The sequence below is a fragment of the Sparus aurata genome, chromosome 16 (assembly GCF_900880675.1).
Source record: "Sparus aurata chromosome 16, fSpaAur1.1, whole genome shotgun sequence".
NCBI lineage: Eukaryota > Metazoa > Chordata > Actinopteri > Spariformes > Sparidae > Sparus > Sparus aurata.
In genome coordinates this window covers 10,132,260-10,146,306 of record NC_044202.1, presented here as the reverse complement: position 1 = coordinate 10,146,306, position 14,047 = coordinate 10,132,260, and the positions used below count along the sequence as shown (strand labels likewise).

Here is a 14,047-nt window from a genome sequence, read left to right as displayed (position 1 = left end):
ATTAGTCAGACTGGCTATAAGGTGTACCCATCCAACAGTCTCTCAGTGCCGTAACAATCTCAAGCGGCACATACCATCATGTGTCGGTGGAATAACAGCGGCATAATAGCAGCATACCACTCCGAGAATCTGTATGTCAGTCTGGGGATCGGTATATACCACTCCGAGAATCTGTATGTCAGTCTGGGGATCGGTATGCCATTCTAGGGATCGGTATATGCTGTTGAGCAGCAATCGACATACCTTTAGCCACTTTTCGATCTCGCTGTCACTCCCTCAGCTGTGTTCAATATTAAACTGTTGCGCCAATAATCCTCGAAATTAGGCTGACAGAAAGGAATGTTTCATCTGAGTTCAATGCACTGGTGCAACATCGGGTCATCAGCGTGATTAGCCCCAGTCATTCTGAACTTGAAAGTGAAAACATGAAATATGGACCCCACAAGAAAGGCTCCGAGTTTGACCAGAAATAAATTGCGCATGACAAGGTCACCATCAAAGAGGCGAGACGCGGATGGTTTCAGTAATGGTGTTAAAATGAGACAATCACAGCTGGAGATCCGGCGTCGAGAATCACGCAGGAGGTATGCACTGGAAGGTGGGGAATATTAAGAGGTCTGAATCACAAACAGCATCCCCGAATGCCGGGCACGCAGGGAGACAGCGCTGCACAGATGCACACACACACACTCACACCGCAGTTATGATTCACGTGCCAGGCAGTCGAGACCTGAATGGGAGAGGGTCAGGGTGACTGAGGAGATCCATAGTGATTATCAAAACAAATCTCTGATTTAAAGGGGCAACAAGTGGGTGTTTTGCAGCATCACGACACAAAGCGAGTTTATTTCAGGGCTCACCACAGCAATCCAAAGCAGATTTAAATCATGCAAGAGTCGCCGTTGCCAGTTGAATGCCATGTTTCAGCTGTGAATAATCAATAATACATTCAACTTACTGGCTGAAACTGTCACTTATGTCCTTAGTGAGCTCTCACGGGGGTCATAAAATCAGAGAAGGCGAATGCTCGGGCTGCAGCGACAACACTGTACTGACATATGCAGCTTATCAGACCCATCTCAACGGCATCGGTCGGTCTTCGTACTGAAGTATGCCCCACATTGCACCTAAAGACAACAAATCACACGCTTACTTATAGTTGCATGTGTTAACATTTTGAAGGAACGTCACCTGATTACATTTCTAGTGAAAGCACACTGATTCCCCGTGGGGGTCTCCTGAGGAGGGTCCCCTCTGTCAACTTTACGTTACACCCTGATGAGCATCAGAACCTGTGTCCATTACCCTGCTCGCCCACATACACACGGAATTAACTGAACTCAAAACAACGAGGATTTTTTTTTTCTGTGTCCAATAGGGAAAAAAAAGTAAGTAAAAGTATTGAGATCAGGTAATACGATCATGTGAAGCTGAGTTGAGAGAGGCTGTCGAGTTGTAAAGGCCAGAGAGCACTTTAGTTTTCTTCCTCTACACCAGTGACAGTGTGTGAGAGGCTTTCAAGGGCCTCATTAACACTCATAATTGGCTCTGTGGCTTTTATAATTTACAGGATTGACTGGGCAGGTACCAGTCTGATAGTTCCTTTGCGTTTATTTGTATTTATTACATTTTGTTACTCTTATTTGCTTTCCAAATTGCCAATTTCGAATTCTCTTCAGACCCATTGTTTACATCTGCAGGCACATGGGTCTTTTAATTTAGAGTACCACGACTCCGACCTCGCACCGAGCGGTTGCTGCCGTCTGGATCCCGGCATTTAAATGCAAATTCCCCCCCCCCCCCCTCAAAAAAAAAAAAGCACCGCGCATGTGACCCCGTCGCCTGTTATTCACAGTCAAATGACCGAGTTTCACATAATGAAAATACTGCGCCGCGCAATGAGCTGTCTTTATTTAAAGCGGAGGAGGAGAGAAGGGGGGTTATCCAAGGTGTTTGAGACAGATGAGGGAGGGTGGGGGTCGGGGAGGAGGGAGGGAGGGAGAGAGAGAGACAGACAGACAGAGAGAGAGAGAGGGAGGAGGCAGGGAGGGCAAATTGGGCGGACACATAAAAACTGCAAGGGGCCATAGATGCTGGATCATTTGGAAAGTCTGGTCGTCCCCTGCGCACCGCCCGCCCTCACGAGCCGTACTGGAGACGGATAGGAAACCCTGCTGCAGACCCCCGAGCGCCGGCCTTCGCTCCCACGTCTTGTCCGCTCTGAGGTGTCGCTGCAAAGGATTAATGAGCCAAAAAGGCACCCGACCTCTCCTCTGAGGCTCATTTCGGCGTTTTTCGGCTTTACGCCTGGACTGCCTAACACCGTCCCCGTTCATATTCACTTCATTCGAGGATACCTGTACCTCTACTGATGGTAAGCGCTCCCCTAATCACACATTTACGCACCAACAGAGGGTTCAGCAGGGCAGCTTTTTTATTACAAACTGGACCCTGAGAATAGAACAAGGAGGGATCGCGTTGACAGTTCTGGGTCTTTTGGTGTTCTGTGCGCGTATTTATTTTTTTTTTTTTAGCCTTTAACTTCACCGAGAGTTTGGAGAGCACTCCCGGCAGAAATGTACATGGAAACGTGCCCGTGAAATTTGCAGAGTCCGCCTCTGTGACTCAGAAACGGAGATGAAGCGAAATAAAAGCGTGTTTGGAGACGAAATAGCTCGTAGTAGGTTAAAAAGCCTTTTTGTGTGTGTGTGTGTGCCGGAGAGTTGAGCGGTGACAAGCCAACATACTGAAGTGAGGTCATTTCCAAACAGAGCGTCCAGTTTCTCAACACGTCTCTTCCTCCAACACAATTAAAATATTTACATTTTTTCCGATTCGTAACTTCTCCCCCTCCTCCCGACAAGTTTGGCACGGATTTTTGCGCGATCGAACACCTGTGTCTGCTTCGTGTCATCCCGGTATGAGTAATGTGAGAGATGGAGATGACACAGCTCCAGAATCGGAAGGAAAAAAACAACACTGTTTATTTCTTGAGCGCATTTAAATATATATATATATATATATATATATATATATATATATATATATATATATATATAAATCTGCGCCTTTACGCACGTTTTCGATATAAATACCGAGCAGATGTAAAACAAAAAACGGCACATTTTTCTGTCCTGCAAAAAAAAAAAAAAAAAAAAAAAAAAACCCATTACAGCCCCGATACCAGATGTTGATTCCGGGTTTGTAGCACAAGGACTTACGTGTTTGTTTGTTTTTTGTAACAACACCTGTTTTGCAACAAATGATCATAAAGTTTGTGACATTTAATACAGTAAAGCTGCAGCACAGAGAGAGAGAGAGAGAGGGAGCTCTGCGGCCTGCAGGCGCATGGCGTCTTTTGGCACCACACTCCTTTACTTCTCAGCTCAAGTTTCTTTGCCATCATGCAGGGGAAGCTGAGTTTCGACAGTGCGGAATCCCTTTTATATTTACGTAATTACACATGTATTTTTATTTTCCTAAACACGTGCGCCAGGGAAAGAGAAGCTGCTTTTATTTGGCTGTTTATTTTAGGAAACTGTTGGCCCAGGTGTCGGCTTTATATGAATGCCACATTTGTATTATTTAACACTCTTCGACCTTCATATTTCATATCAGCATGAAACATCTCACGAAAAAAAAGGGCCATGCAACTCATCAACCATATGTCAGAGCTTTTTTTTTTTTTTTTGCCTTCACAGCTAACAAAACCATTAACCTGCTCTCAGTGATCTCACTGACTGTGAATGTTCTCACTGTTTAAGTGCTGCTGGGAGCAAACAAAAAAAAAAAAAAAAAAAAATCCCCAAACCTACATTATTCGACAACAAGAGGCTTCCACCGGTCCAGGTCCCTGCTTTATTTCTGTCAACGTCGATGAGAACAGAAATGCATTAAGTTCTGGTCCTGACCCCCTTTGTTATCAGGAGGGTAAACAAACCATTCAGATACTTATTTTTAAAAAGGCTTTTTCTATTTTTGCTTTGCCATTATTTGAAGAATCAGTAATACTCTGCTTCTGTATGAACTCTCAACCATAATAGCACCAACCAGTCCACTATAAACCTGTTGGTGAACTGATTACTGGCACCCTAGAATTATAAAATTGGACCAGAGATCTGGCTGTTTGTGGTAACCTGTTGCCCTCCTCCCTCCCTCCCTCACTCCCTCTATCTCGCCTTCCCTCCCACCATCACTGTCAAATTCCTCAGGAAACACATCTGAAGAGCCATGTGCATAGTCTGATCACATTATCTCTGGTCAGGGAAAGAGAGAGAGAGAAAGAGAGAGAGAGAGAGAGAGAGAGGCCAAGGGGGATCGAGCAAAGCCAAGGGCAGTTGACTGCTCCGGCCTAATTGCACCCTGGTCTGCATTTGTTGTTGCAAAATGTGTCTCTGTCTGTCGCTCACTTCAAAAGTATTCCGAGAGCGGAGCCGCTTTAAAGACGTTACAATCAGGGAATTCTGTTTTTGCCCTCTCTGTTTGACCTGCAGGAGCAAATATGCTGATAAATGTGGTGGAAAATCTTTGAAAGAACCAGCAGAGTTTGGCATAACTGGAAGTGTTTTACTTTTTGAAAACAGGCCAGCGCAATGAACGTGATGACTTTTTCCAAGAGTTGAAAGTTCCTCCCTGTCTGTCTTACATCTTCTTTCATCATCATCGCACCACTTTGAGTGTCTGTCTGTTTCAGCCTGCAGCTTTGTCAGTGGCTGGTTACAGTTACAAGATGTTCTGTATGGTCAGTGTTTTTGAGTGCTATGAATCCCTGTAATCATGGGAGAGGCCCTCGCTGTACAATGAACGTTTGTTGCTAGAGATGTGCACACACACACTCACTCTCTCGTGTACACACACACACACACACACGTTATCCCCCACCCCATGGGTAATAGAGCTGATCATGTTCTGAACCCTCCTCTCCCCTTGCCACAGTTCTCACGAACATGTGAGCGGTGGCACACACTTATGCGCGCTCACGCCCGCACGCACGAGCGGCTCTCAGCTCGTGCACACGCGCACCGCACATCACCCCCTTTTTCTTCGCACACACTGGATCTAGTGTCATGACCGAGAACTGTGGGGGTCAGTCGGAGGTCAAAGTCTAATGCTGTTAGGGAAAAAAGATCCTTGATTGCATGTACAGTGAGCCATGCAGGGGCCGAGGTACAAACCCAGACATGCTCACACACACACACGCGCGCGCACACACACACACACACACACGCTGTATGCCCCCCCCCCCCCCCACACACACACAATGTTCCTGTTAATGTGCATCCTCACTGTGTAGTAATGCTTGGGTGCTCTCCAGTGGAACCGGTTCCAAATGATGACCGAAGGCCCACTTCGCTGCGTCTGCTCTGTGGTGCAGTTGTTGTGGTTGAAAAATCCAGTAATTTTATTAGCGTGATTCAACGACATTTAGCACATTTAAAATGACGTGTAAAAGAATTGAATCATTAGAGCCCTAATGCTGCGCTTGTTAAACCTACCAGAAGGAGGAAAAACAACAAAAAACACTGTTAAAGCTTGTTTTTAAAGGGCTATTTGCAAGATTTTTGTTGGAGGAGCTATTTTATTAAAGCTCCTGTAGGCAGAAAGCAGTTTTTTCTAGTCTCATTCCCAACTTGTCAAATTCTGCCTCTCCGGATTGGTGGCCGACCCGACCTACAATCCCAAAGCGCCGGGGCTAGGGAAACCCAAAGCGCCAGTGTTACTATCGTACTGACGGGAGTTTGAAAATCATCTTCTGGAACAAACTCCTAGGAAATATCAGTGATAATCTGGGCGTATAAATATTAAGAGCCAAGTACGCCCTCCAGCAAGCCACACTAACACCAGTGCTGGATGTACGGCTCTCCCGCCACTGACAGTGATGTCAAAGAGCAGAAGGCCTGTCATCAGCGTCACCGCAACCTGTGAGATCCCTCAAGTGGGGAAGCATTACTAAGAGAAGAGCCCCTTTTGAGAGGCATGTATTGAGTTCCTTGTGTGTGTGGAGGGGGGGGGGGGTTTAAGGGTCGACCGAGTTCACTTGGAGACGAATTCTGTAAGCAAACAGCCCCCGTCTTGTTTTGGATATAGATTTTTTTTTTTTACCACTCCTGATCAAAGAGGCGCTATCAGCTCTCCGGCTTGTGTGTGAACACGAGAGGAGACTTTCTGACTTTTTCCCTCTTTCCAGTTGACGTCTGCACTTTTTTTCCTGCTCCGGGTGGAGAACTTACCATCAGCCGCCGAGGTAGCTGCTCCTGAAGTGGGCTTTTCTTAATCAATTCCCCGAGACGATGTAATAATGCGACGAGGTGTGTTTTTGCTGCCCAAGGCACCGGGGGATCCGCTCGTCTGTGTTGTGGCGCATACCTCCTTACATTCCAGTTACAGTAAATAGCTAGCTTAGCCCGTGAGCCAAAATGATAAGCCTTTAAAGATACACTGGTTCTCTCTCTCTCTCTCTCTCTCTCTCTCTCTCTCTCTCTCTCTTACCCACACACACACACACACACACACACACTGACATGCGCTCCTCTAAGTAAATAACACGTAACAGCCTCTGGATAGAGTGTATAATCATGTTTTTTGTCTGTATCGTTCAGGAACAGGGTCACTCCAACGTTCTCCTGCAGCCGCCCAGCACCACCTAACATTTCCTGGAAGAACGTGTCCATTGACTGCTCCCAACAAACATGGACTGTTTTCCCATGCTTTATTTTCTGTCGGTAAGTGAGCGGACCGTACCATTTCAATTTGTGGCATGTGACACATTTTTCCCCTTTCCTCCCCGTCCAGCTCCCGATGGGGTTGTTGGGCAAGGGCTTGTGTGAGAGAAGAGCTTTTTCAATTTAATGTGTGGCACGTAGTCCTTGGTTTGCCCCGTGGCTCGTCAAGAGGAGACTGCGAGGGACCGCGGCTCCTTATCGAGTTAAGAATTTGCTCTGACCCCAGGGCCGCCTCTCTTTTATTTGTCTAATCATAGTGGAGGAGGGAGGAGGCGGGAGACGGGAGGGGGGTAGGGAGGGAGGGAGTTAGGGAGCGTACAAGGAATGGCCCTCAGATTCCATTCAAGAAAAAGTTGTGTTCTTGAACCAGCTGTTTACCTTTGGAGGATGTCGCCAAAGATAAACTGCAACTGTGGTCTATCTGATTGGGGACTGCTTTACTGTAAACAAGGCAGCCCAGACTGTATAACCAATTAGAGTCTGCCTTTCGGAGGGAGCAGTTAGAGAAGAGAGTGAGGACATGTTTGTTAAAGGAGAGGCCTTTCTGTCCCTTCGTTGTGTTTCTCTTTTGTGTTTTTCCTCTGCTAATCTTTTATCTCCCTTTGCCATCTGCCCCTCAGAGACATCATGATTCCTGGTAATCGAATGCTGATGGTCATTTTAATATGCCAAGTCCTGCTGGGAGAGAGCAACCATGCTAGTCTGATACCTGAAGAAGGGAAAAAGAAAGTACCGGGCCTGCAGGGTCGTTCGGCCGCTCAGAGCCATGAACTGCTGCGGGACTTCGAGGCCACGCTGCTGCACATGTTCGGCCTCAAGAGGCGGCCGCGGCCCAGCCGCTCGGCTACGGTGCCTCGCTACCTGCTGGACCTCTACCGGCTGCAGTCGGGGGAGGCTGAGGAGGCCGGAGCGCATGACATCGCTTTTGAGTACCCAGAGAGGTCAGCCAGCCGGGCCAACACAGTGAGGGGCTTCCACCACGAAGGTAAGGGGAAAAAAATGCACAAAAACTACCCACGAAAAATCCCGTTCTCAGCGGGAGGAGCGATGATAAATGGCTGAATGTCAGTGCAGAAACATTACACCATACTCACGGTCATTGTTGCCAGGCATTCCAATAATTCTGGTAGTAATATATTTCATTAGCATGGGCGAGGACTGCAAAGGCTTCAGGGCGAAGAAAAAAAGAAACATTTCCTACATCCCTTGAAACATGATTGTAAGGCAGTTCCACCCATCTCACCATAACCAAGGAATCTAAGGATGTGGTCACCAAACTCCGTCTACAGAGGGGCAAAAAAAAAAAATATTTTGCTAGACAAGCTCTCAAGAGCCTCATTTGACAAAAGTCTGCATGTTTGGTTAGCAGCTGAAGGAAAAGCATACCTTCATATTACTGACTTACACTTCTCACCCCACCCAGCAGAACGCAGCTTAAAAAAGCTCCAGTCTTGGCCTGGAATTGGAGTGTGCTCCTCTCTCATGTCTCCAGTTTATATGGAGGGCTCTTTTAGCAGGACCTTCCTCAACATGCAATTATCTTTAATGCTACTCTGCAGGCTTCTAAATAAAGCCCCTACTGCCAACAATGTGGGTGCTGAGAGCAGACGCTGCAGCTCTCTGAAGAGATGGAAAAACAGTCTCAGAAGCTGGTGTGATAGAAGGAGTGGAACGTTAGACGGGTTCCTGGTCTCTCGCCGTGACGTGGGTCTGGTTAGCTTTTCGCGACAAACGCAGAGGTTTCAATTAGCCTCGGGAGAAACTCCAGGGTGAGGGATCTGTCGAATGTAAACTGAGGTCGGAAAGCGAGACTGAAACACGTCGTGGTGAATGCTTGAAAGTCTTTGGCAGAGGGATGATTTACCAGACTCGGGGAAAGCGAGCAATCTTGTAGCGCGGTGAACTGAGGAAACCGGGGAGCTCTAGGGCTACAGAACATGTCTGCCCTGAGGGGGAGGAGTGAGGAAGGAGGGATGAGTCAGCCTTAATGGGGCTCGTCAAACACACTGCTCGTGGCGGCGCACGGGAACACGCACGCACACGGCAGCGTACCGAGGACCTTCTCTCGGTGTGATGCAATGTGTGTGTGTGCGTGTGTGTGTGTGCGCACGCTCTCTTCTCTTTCGCTAAACTATGTTAATAATACGATTTGAGGCTTTTTGAGTGGGAGTGCTCGCTTTCATGGAGGCACCCATTGTGCAACAGCGTGAATCATCTGACTGATCCATCCAAAACACTGCGAGGTATTACAGTCTGCAGCAGACGAACGGCTTTCGGGATAGGCGAGACGTTTAACCTTTCGTCTCGAATTCAGGAGGAAAGATGGGGTTTTTATTGGTTTGCACAACAGGTGACTCCCGGATTTTGGGGATTTTTTAAAAAATGAGACTACAAAGCAGACGATTCTAAATAAGCTTTGGTTGAGGGGGTCTGAAAACGCAGAGTTCCCTGGAAAGACCTCCCTTCCCGCTGGCCCCAGATAAATGAGATTCTACTGTATCGTCTGACTCCTTAATGATTATTCACGATGAAAATGATAAACGTCTTAAGTGAACAAACTGCGGAGCTAATCAGAAACACAGCAGGTTTTAATAATGAGAACCACCTGGGCGAGATTAGGGCCTGGGTGTGAAATAACAGGGGTGGATTGAGCAGGAAAATAGTAGACACAACATTCCTTTCCCCAACAATGGTGATCTTGCCAGAAATCTGCAGACTGAGCATGGAACAGGGAGCCTCCACTGTGTTTATACTGTAGCTGTGGTACGTTAATCACCACCCTCCTTGTAATGCATGTTTCAGCAAAGTGCTCAGAGAAAGGCATTGAGAGAAGGGCTGGATAATCCTTACGGATAGATAAGGAAGTGTGGACGATGTATATTTATATTACTGGATACCCCAGAGGCCTTGAGGAGTGTGTAAGCACATAAGTTTGTGTCAATTAAGATATGTTAGAGGGAGGAAATGTGAGGTGAGCGTGAGTGTCTCATGGTTTTGGAGATACAGCATTTTCATGAGAAACTTCAACAATCGAAGCTGTGTGTGCTTTCTACTAAGAGCTCTGAACGTTAAGGACTTGCAGTGAATAAAACGTCCCATATTTCTCTTCATTTTCAGAGCACATGGAGAGCGTGCATGAGGGAGATGATGGAGAAACCATGCCCCTCCGCTTCCTGTTCAACCTCACCAGCATTCCAGAGGACGAGCTGCTCTCTTCCGCCGAGCTGAGGCTCTACCGCCATCAGATAGACGAGGCCGTCGCCGACACCCTCTCACAGGACCAGGGGCTTCACCGGATAAACGTGTACGAGGTGCTGAAGCCACCGCGCAAGGGGCAGCTGATCACGCAGCTCTTGGACACGCGGCTCGTGCGCCACAACGCATCGCGCTGGGAGAGCTTTGACGTGAGCCCCGCCGTGCTGCGCTGGACTCGCGAGGGCCTCCCGAATTACGGGCTGGCCGTGGAGGTCCTCCACCTCAACCAGACGCCGAGCCACCAGGGCCGACACGTCCGCGTCAGCCGCTCGCTACACCGGGAGCCCGGCGAGGACTGGGAGCAGCTACGCCCCCTCCTGGTAACCTTTGGCCATGATGGGAAGGGTCACCCGCTGACCCGCCGGACCAAGCGCAGCCCCAAGCAGCGGGGCCGCAAACGCAACCGCAACTGCCGGCGCCACGCACTGTATGTGGACTTCAGCGATGTAGGCTGGAATGACTGGATAGTGGCGCCCCCTGGTTACCAGGCCTATTACTGCCACGGGGAATGCCCCTTTCCTCTGGCGGATCATCTGAACTCAACCAACCACGCCATTGTTCAGACACTGGTGAACTCTGTGAACAACAACATTCCCAAGGCCTGCTGCGTGCCAACAGAGCTCAGCGCCATCTCCATGCTCTACCTAGACGAACATGACAAGGTGGTCCTAAAAAACTACCAGGAAATGGTAGTGGAGGGCTGCGGCTGCCGCTAACACACAGACTCTTCTAGAACTCGGACTTGAAAAAAAGCAACATGGACGCTAAAGCAAATCAGAAGGTCGTTACTCCCAAAAAATGTTCACTTGGACCCTTATTTATAACTTTTATGTTGAGGTGTTTGTCTCACTTTTTTTTTGTTTCTTTGACAATATGATCATATATTTTGACAAAATATATATATATTTATATCTACATATTAAAAAATAAATTGAGTCCTTATTTTAAACATAAAAAGCTGTACAACTTTTCATAATGTACATTAGATTGTATAAGGTTTTTTTTTTATTGAGAAAATAGTAAAAACAATCTAAAAAGTAAAGTTTATTTACTGGTAATATTTATTGCTTTCATATGATATACAATTTTTGGAGAAAAAAAAAATAAAAACATGAATTGCTTCTGATGACAACTTCGAGGGGATCACAAGACGCACCCCGGCACACACTCGGTGGGAATAATCAGAAATGTACGTTGACTTCAGTTCACTTTTGACATACTGACGAGCCCCTTAGGACTCACGTTCTTGTAAAATATCTGTAATAACTATCCCCTGTGAGAGGGTTGTAAGATAAAAGTGAACGGTAATTCTATTTTACTGTTTTAACATGAATAGGAGTTAAATTCTACCCTGATTTTAAATGTGGTCAAATCACTTTTTTTTTTTTTTTTTTTTTTTTTAAGCAAAAAGAAAGTTAAAAGCAGAGATATCTTTTTGATGCTCTGTCTTCTCCCAAATAAAACAATGGTTTGGTTCATTATGTGGCATCTCACCAGCTCTGAATGTTTCACACTTCATCAAAGAAAGACAAACAAGGGGGAATTCTCCTCTCGCGGTTCGGCATTTTTCCGCAATTTTTGGAATCCTGTTTTTTTGACGACAGAAGCTGTTACAGGAGTGGTATGCCATTTCAAAGCTAGCAGGCCTTTGGGGTTTTGGGGGCCGTATTGTTCTCAAATTTCACTTTTATGTCAATTAGGCTAACATGTGGTGGTTGGACACTCGCTAATCCAATTGCAGCCGGGGCGGCTTGTTGAGCCTGACTGTGGGAGAGTGATTCTATTGTTCCTGACGTCCCCACATTGGGGGCATGATTGTGGCCCATGCGTCCTGCCCTGATACAAGGCGGCTGAGTCCTCAGAAGAATCAAAGGTTAGACGCTCTGTCTCCTGCCTTTGTCTTCAGCGGCTCATGCCGGCAGAGCAAAGACGCCTGTCTCCAACCTGTGCCCCATCACACAATAGGCTTCTACATCACTTATTTACAAGCCGACGGCTGGCCCAAATTATATGATAATGTTTAGAGAGAGCGACTCCTTTGAACTGCCGGGGGACGTCCACTGGGCTTTGTTCTGGGGAGGGTGCCCTGTACATCATCATGTCTGATGTACAGGGTGCAAACATCACTATAACCAGCATTTAAGGGATTTAAAAAAAAAAACACTTTAAAGGTGCATGATGCAGTTTTGGGTAAGGAATTGTAATCAGAGGAGAAAGAAGGGAGAAGAAAAAGTAGAAACTAAATAAACACACTGATTTGAAAGGACAACACAATATCATACTGTTTTACTTTGCTTTATAGTTGGCGGACCCTGCCACCTTCCTAGCTTCAAGCAGTGCTCAGGAGAACATATTTTCTTCTGAGGATACCTAACTTACTCAGTGATGGAAATTGTTTGTATTGTTAACTCATTAATATTACAAATATTAGAATTCTTGGTTTGAATTTCTACTCCAAAAACAACACAATGCCCCTTTAATGTTTTTATTTTTACATGTGAAACGTACAAATTTAAGTCCACACAACTATATTTTTAAACTTAAACTTAAAATTAAATCCCAACTGGTATGTTGTGATAAAGAAAGAATCTTCAGCAGTAGGTGGTTTATTTTAATGACAAGTCAGGTCTTCTCCTGGATCTTGAGCAGGCCCCCCCGAGGCCCCCTGATGGCTGCTGGGCTTCTCTTTGATGCCCGCATATCAGCTTAAAAAAAAACAAAAAAAACGAGGCAGACCGCTAAAGGACGACAAGACAAAGAAGAATTTCATTTTGAAGTGGCTGAAGGCAGAGGAGCGGGTTGGAGGTACATGTGTGTACAGTGTGTACATACAAGTGTGTGTTCGGGAAGAAGAAGAAGAAGAAGAAGAAGGGAGGGTGGGTGGGGTTGTGGGGAGGAGTCCTCTCGGCAGCCTAACAGTGCAATTACTCACATTTCAACATTTCAACTAATCTCCCCCCCCTGAAGTCAGATAACATCAGCCAGTTATGATAATTGTCTTGCCTGTTCATTATCCCACTACACTGACACAAAGAGAGGATGCATTTTTATTAAAAGGCCCAGAGAGAGACGTTTATTTAAGCTCAGCACACCCAGTGAGCCCGCCATTACCAGCCGACCAGCCAGCCTTGAGTTGTGCCCTTAAAAACCTGGGGGGGTGGCGAAGGGAGCTCAAGCCTTCAGCAGCATCATGCCACAAGTCCCAAATGTTTCACTGAGTGTCACCGGGCCACGTGATCCTTAAGAACTTCAGTTAAATAGATAGATAAATGTGAGTGAGTGTGTGTGTGAAGCGAGGTTAAGGTGGACCGGGGGAGGCTGGGGGTCAACTAACAGAACAAGTCCTTAAAAAACAGATTGAGGGCTTTGTCATTCCTATGTGACGTGCCACTCAGTCTCCTGTGAGTGCTCGTTCTCACGCAATTACAGGTGAGTCATTATGCAGCGGGTCTATTGACACTGCTCGACTAATTGACTGGGCGAAGTCTTCAAAAAGCTTTTTATTTGGACGTTCCGCCGTAAAAGCCGAGCTGTTTATAGACAGTAAACCTCCTCGACGGGAACAAAAGGAAGATGATCCTCGCTCGCAATCGCCATGCTTTGAGAGGGCACGCTCTGTACCTCTTGTCTCTGAAATCTCCCTTTTCTCCTTTCCCTCAGAGCTACCACGTCAGAGATCTGAGTGTGTGTGTGTGTGTGTGTTGTATTGTTTTTATTGCCAGTGTGAGCAGATGTGAAAAAGCGACACCATTCCTGTCATTTCTCGGTTGCCACAGCCTCCGGAGTCATTTCTGTGGAGAGGGCTTGGGATGGTTTTTGCTTGGAAAGTCCAAAGGATGTGACGGGCCTTGCCTCTCTTCCGTATTTCATATTGATGTTTTACTTGTGTATTATGACAATCGGTTCTAATTTTAGCCATGTAAAGGCTCAAAGCAAAGGTGTGCGACTAACAACTAGCAAAATAGCTAACTGTGCCCCAAACCAGGATGAGGTTTGCCGGCTAGGTAGTTGCTTTAACCGGCTGGGAGCACTATCCTCCTTTTAGCTGCAGCAAACAAGCAGATCCAGCT

The 14,047-nt window shown here is 46.6% G+C and overlaps 1 protein-coding gene across 1 annotated transcript; it reads left to right on the top strand.

The window, feature by feature from the left end:
* The first annotated feature begins 2,085 nt into the window (after positions 1 to 2,085).
* On the top strand, positions 2,086 to 11,458 carry bmp4 (bone morphogenetic protein 4). The gene is made up of 4 exons (XM_030443045.1): positions 2,086 to 2,374; positions 6,600 to 6,722; positions 7,343 to 7,707; positions 9,840 to 11,458. Exons 3-4 carry the CDS (start codon positions 7,350 to 7,352, stop codon positions 10,691 to 10,693), a joined length of 1,212 nt encoding a protein of 403 aa, XP_030298905.1. The 5' UTR covers positions 2,086 to 2,374; positions 6,600 to 6,722; positions 7,343 to 7,349; the 3' UTR covers positions 10,694 to 11,458.
* Positions 11,459 to 14,047: the final 2,589 nt, after the last annotated feature.

What these genes read in the sequence shown, in the direction of transcription:
- bmp4 (XM_030443045.1), top strand. Translation starts at nt 7,350, where the DNA reads ATGATTCCTGGTAATCGAATGCTGATGGTCATTTTAATATGCCAAGTC. An exon ending in GAGGGGCTTCCACCACGAAG is followed by an intron (nt 7,708 to 9,839) that starts GTAAGGGGAAAA and finishes CTTCATTTTCAG; the next exon opens with AGCACATGGAGAGCGTGCAT.